The sequence below is a fragment of the Dryobates pubescens genome, chromosome 3 (assembly GCF_014839835.1).
Source record: "Dryobates pubescens isolate bDryPub1 chromosome 3, bDryPub1.pri, whole genome shotgun sequence".
NCBI lineage: Eukaryota > Metazoa > Chordata > Aves > Piciformes > Picidae > Dryobates > Dryobates pubescens.
In genome coordinates, this window is record NC_071614.1 from 35,428,463 (window position 1) to 35,434,462 (window position 6,000).

Below are 6,000 nucleotides of genomic sequence, written 5' to 3' on the forward strand. Positions count from 1 at the left end.
CAGTAACACACAGGACTGTTGAATACTTTAAAAACCATACATGCCTGGAGACAGCTGTGCATTGGAACTGCTAATGAGACAAGCAAGGGTAAATTGGCTTCATTCATGGAGCAAATAGCACAGCTGAAAAATTTCACTGGGCTGCTTTCAGAAGTTTACCATGCAAAAGTGATTTACTTCACTATGTTCTTTTCAATCCTTGCACCACATCAATCCCCAAATTTCTATTGCTCCCCCAAGACCTTCATTTCACTATTTCTACCACTGCAAATAAATGGCATGTTATGATTATCTTAACCTCTCAACATACCTCTCAACAGCTAACAGTTTTGCAAAGCAGCAACATGAGTGGGTGCTAACAACATGGAATGAACTAGGAAAGCATAGGTCCTTGGATGTTGCTCAGCTACTACCTGAGCTTGGAGGTTTGCCTTGCCTGAAGTTCTGAGCCTTCTCACTCACTTCCCATACCACACCAGTACTCTCCCATAGAGTTCTCACAAATTCCTGAGGAAGCCAAGACATGAAACACAGCCCAGGCTCTACCACAGTTCAAAGCACCATTAAGAGTTCACTAGCACAGTGTTTCTGCAAGGTTTTAATGTGCTCTAATTCTAAATTGTTCTCCAACTTGTTGAGGCACAGCAAGTTCAAGCTTCAGTACCAAACCAGAAAGATTAACAGGGATGTCTTATAGTTTCTAAAACTATTAGAAAAACTGCAGTCTGCTAAACTACATTGAGGTAGCATCAGATTATCACAGCCCTTAACAGAGACCCACAGTGACAATGAAAAACAGAATTTCATAATGCCTTTAATGAATGCATCAGTTCAAAATCTCCTATTCAGCAGGAAGTGGGGGTAGGGAAGTGAGCTGACAGAAGCACTTTCAGCACTGAACAAAATTCATGCACATTAATTCAGCCATGGATTTTATTCAATTGTCAAAACCTTTCAGATGGAAAATGATCCTTTAGGAAGCAGTCTGGGTGATAATTACTGTATTATTTCTTCAACACCACTCGATACAAAGTATCAAACAAAATTACAACAAAAAAAAAGCTGAAGAACATCTAGTCCTCATCTGATCTGAAATATGTGCACAAACACAATAGGCATTAATTTCATCACCCTGACAGCAACTGGGATAAAATGCTAAGGGTCACAGAGAGATGACAGCATTCATCATATTGAATTACAAGGCATATTTGTTGTCATTTTGGATTCCATGTTCTATGGTAAGATGCAATTGTTTATCATCTCTAAGAAGTTTAAGAGACTAAACTTCTCTAACACAGTAAAGACAAAGCAGTAACAAACAGTTCACAGGCTACTTGATAGTCTTTAGATACTTGAGGTCAGTATTTGCACAAGCAAGTACTTGAATTGCACTTGTTTCTGTTGGTGACAGCTTTGTCCCATCACTGATGAAATTAACATCCTTTACTCTGTAAGACTTTCTACTCACTTTATAATTCATAGGAGTTCAAGCATCTTGTATATACTCTTCCCAGAAAAAAGCACTGTAGCCCTTCTCCTACTTACAGAAGGACAGGTGGGAGGCAACAGAACTGCATTTGTATCAAAGGCAACATAGGGCCAAAGCAGGGCCAGTGTCTCTGTGCCACTTTCAAACAGACTGCACTTACAGATTTTAATTACGCTGAGTTTATAATCCTGGAGATTGTTAAAGAGCACGTCACAATGTCACATATGGATTAATTTAATACATTTATAGATCCTTAATAAAAATAATGGGTATATGCTAGAATATAATCGCACTGAAATTTACACAGCATTATAGGATTTCATACATGTATATGTGTGTGTGTGTATATATGCTTTTTCCAGATTACCTCACTTACTGTCTTGGTATGCTCTGGGCTGGGTTTTGTACTCTAAATATTGGTTCTTCAATTTTATACTGCCAAATCTTGCACAATACTCAGCAAAAGGGTTAGTTTGGGAAATTCATTAATGGCATTCTAATACTACTGGAAAACCTCAACTGATTCCACCTTAGCTCAGATGGGTTAGGCTTAGATGGCCTCTTTGCTTAGGCTTTGTAAAATAAATTGCTCTGGTGGAAAAAAACGAAACAGGTCTGACCCAAAATTTAAAATGGGGATGCATTTACAGTATGACCAAGTAAAAAAAATTCATGAGCCACTCTCTAGAACATAAGTACTCAGCTCTGTAATTATTTTAGATCTCAAGTCAAGTACTTAAGAGAAAAAGCATTATTAGTCTTTCAGGATTTTCTGTCAGGCAGATCAGGTTATCACCATATTTCAGAACTGAAAAGAATTTGCTGCAAAGACAAAATGCCTTCCTAGCATGTAGTTTTTGCTTTAATGAACTTGGTTAAAAATATCCAAGTCAAGGAGAACCAAACAGAAGAAAAATACATTTGGGCGTATGGTTGTGAAGAGGAGACACATTTTGATACTTGATGGCCTAACACAGATGAGTCTGTGATGATACATGGAATCATCACTTCCTGACAAAACAAATAAAAGCTAAATATCAAGACGCATTAATATTTCGTTCAGTAGAAAAATATTCTACATTTATGATCAAAACCAACTTCACTTTATTAAGGTCTCACTCATAATTGGACATCTCAAAATTCACACCTGCCTTAGGGTCACCATCCTGAAAAATCACAAATACTCTTTAAGAGTAATAAATCAAAGAATGCTAAGCAGTACATAATGCTAAAGACTTTGTATACAGGGTAAAATAGTGGCAGTGCCAAGACAGACACTTAAGGCTTTGATTCAGTAAGGCACTTAAGCATCTGTATAATCCTGATGACTTCAGTGAAACACAGCAAGTTCTAGTATTCTGATGGATGAGGTTGTTGGCATCCCATTTATCCAGTCACAAAAAATATTCCAACACACTTCAATCGATTGAATAAATTAATAGAGCTGAAAGAGATGCTAAATTACTCCCTCCCATGGCGATCAAGATGCTTTAATGCTGCTAAAGTCCTACAGCTGCCTTTATGAAGTCATACAAGTTACTTTATTGTTTTGTTTTTTTTTTTAATTAAGCTTAATTATGATACACGTCTGCATCTAATTACATGCCTGAAACTAGGCAGTTCACAGTAGCTCTCAGGTTACCATCCCAGCCTCAAACACTCAGGCACATGCTTAACTTTCCACTGTGAGTTTCAAGTTAAGCACGTTCAGTGTTTGCAAGAGTAGGTCTGAAAGGACACCTTGCTGCTCCCCTTTAAACAAATGGGGATACTGTCCAGTTTAATAATCTATGTATTGTAAGGGTTTTGCCCATTACTGCTCTACCTATACATTATTCAAGTCCTTATTTACCCTTTAGTCTCAGTTATTATATTATGTCCTGAGACATATGCTATGTTGGTTTTGTGGGGTCTCACTTGTTTCTGCTATTCTTTATTTCAGCTTTGCATATACCTGTTGCTCACTGTGACACAGCAGCTCCCTTTTAATATTGTCCTAAGTGATTACCTGTACTGTCTCCCGCTATTTATTTTCCACGTGTGGATGAAGATTTATCAATGCAATAAAAGGAAGCAGAGGTCAACAGATGATGGCTGCCTTGTTTCTTTTGGTTAGCATTTTCCTTTCTGTACTTGTCACATGCTTATTTTCCCTAAAAGTTCTTACCAAAAAATTGATTGCTACTGTATGGACACTATTTGTAGGAAATTTGCACAATTTTTCTCTGACTACTTTTATCTTGATTTTTGGCTCTTGTTCTTAGACTTTCAGCAGCTAACAACCAAGGCGTGTTACTACACATCAAAACACCTGAAGTAAAGATGCTACATTAAAAAAAGGCAGATAAATCATTAAGTACATAATCTATAAACTACTGCCTCTTCCATTTTTTGAAAGGAAAAAGTAAACAAGACACAAGGTTGTTACAGGAGTCACAAGCTGAATGAAAAACTTGTTACCACTAGCAGATCTCACTACTTCTGTTCTGTACCTATTCTATTTACTCTGATGTCAAACTGTGTAACTCTTCCATCTTTAACCGGCTTTGGGCACTTCCATGAGAGTTGGTATAAAATGAGGCCTACAACTCCTGCTCAAGAATAGAATTTTGAGATGATGATTTTGAAATACAGCTAAAGCATTTGCTCTCATGAAGCATTAAATATGAAGGTCTTATTTGTACCAGCTCTATCACCTGCCAATGCACATGTAAGCACTTGTTATTCTTGACTCTCAAGCACCTACATCCGACACTAACTTCAAATACACTTCTGTATATTCAGACAACTTTGAAACTTGAGTTCAGGCACAGCAAGCACCTGTCATTTACATAACTTAATTATTTGTTTATATGTAGAATTAAGCCTCATTTGTAGACAAATATGTAACCTTTCAAACATTAAATGCTTCATGGAATAAGTGAAGTATTATTTGAGTGTAAATACTCCTCTGGTCATGCAAGAGACTCAAATTCCAAATTATTAACCTGAAACCTTGGAATTCAGTTTTTTGAGGTACTGAATAATCATGATCCGTGACTGATCCAGAATTTAAGGGCCAAAGACTGACAGTGGGTAGACTGCACAAAAACTGAGAAGCTCTAATAATTCAGAGTTTAAGTAAACTATTTATTAAAAACCTGTACGTGTACTAAGTAAATTATAGTTGATTATAGTTTTCTTTTCAGATGCCAATTTAATACTAGACATGTGCAGCACAGGCCACAGGGTTCAAAGGAGGCTGCCATTCAAGTGCTGGCAGAGCACAACCGGTGTCGTATCCCTTCCGTTTTCCCGACCTGCAAAATGAACACAACACCAGTACTCCATGAAAAGCATAACCAGAAGTGCAACAGCAGCTGTGAAACAAGCCTGTCCTTTGCGGACCCGGAGTCCTGGCCGGTACCAGGTAAAGGCCACAGCTCGCACCTGCTGCTGGCGGCGGCCGCTCACCTTCCCACGGACCTCACATGGCGGCGGGCAGGCCCTGCGTCCTGCCAGGCAATGGGGGGCAGCGCCGGCCGGGAAGCCAGCCGAGAGCAGCGGGCCCGGGCAGATATCATCGACAGCCGCTCCCCAACGGCTGCTGGCTCCCGGGGGGTCGCCAGGCCGGAGCCCACCTCCCCGCCCGGCTCACCTCCACGCCCGTGTAGTTCTCGAAGAAGAAGAGCACCATGCTCTGGTAGATGGTGTAGAGGCGGTCGTCCACCTCGCGGTAGAAGCGGGCGGGCAGCACGGCGGAGAGCAGGCGCCAGGCGCCCCAGGCCAGCACGTAGGTGGGCGCCGTGCCCATCATGACGGCGGCAGGCAGGACATAGCGCATGGAGTAGGTGTGCAACACCAGCGACAGCAGCATCTTCCCGCTGCCCTCCCGGCCTCACCGGGACACCCACATGGGCACCGCGCTCACACACAGCCCGGCAGCACTCCCGACTGCATCGCCCGCCGCACCGGGAAGACCCGCCACACGAGCGGGGAAGTAACAGCGGCGGCCACCACCGGCTGAGAGAGAAGACAGGCAGGAGAACGGACACTAGCCCCAGCTCACGGCTCCCCTAGTGCCGCCTCCGCCACCATATTGACCGGCCGGAGGAGGAGCCGCGCCGGCAGGAAGGCGGCCCGTCGGCAGCTGAGGGGACTTCCGGAACGGGCGGGCAGTGCCGTGGCTCCGCCTTGGTTGCGAGCTGCGAGTCCTGCTCAAGTTGCTGCTGGGGAGGGAGGCGTTGTCTACTGCGTGGTTTGCCCGGGAGCCGGCTTAGGGCTTATATCCCCATCACCCTCGCCACACGCTTGGCACAGCGAAGTGGCTACAGCAGCCTTCCGGGTCCGAGGGTGCAGAGCTGCACCCCTATAGCGTGGTGATGGGCTGCGAGGCACCGTGCGAAATGAGACATCCTGGTGCTTAGAATTGATCAGCTGTAATCAGCATTAATTTTAACTTAGCCTAGGTTAGAAGAAAATCTACGCCCACACACGCACTTGCTGCCATGAGTTCAGAGTAGAACACCAAA

General features: G+C 42.8%; 1 protein-coding gene across 1 annotated transcript in view; it reads right to left on the reverse strand.

Moving 5' to 3' along the window:
* Window positions 1-5,606, reverse strand: part of AGPAT5 (1-acylglycerol-3-phosphate O-acyltransferase 5) — a 56,846-nt gene extending 51,240 nt beyond the window's left edge. The window contains exon 1 of the mRNA XM_009904175.2: window positions 5,127-5,606. Coding sequence (XP_009902477.2) covers window positions 5,127-5,345 — 219 coding nt within the window. The 5' untranslated portion in view covers window positions 5,346-5,606. The remainder of the gene's footprint in view (window positions 1-5,126) is intronic.
* Between the last annotated feature and the right edge of the window lie 394 nt (window positions 5,607-6,000).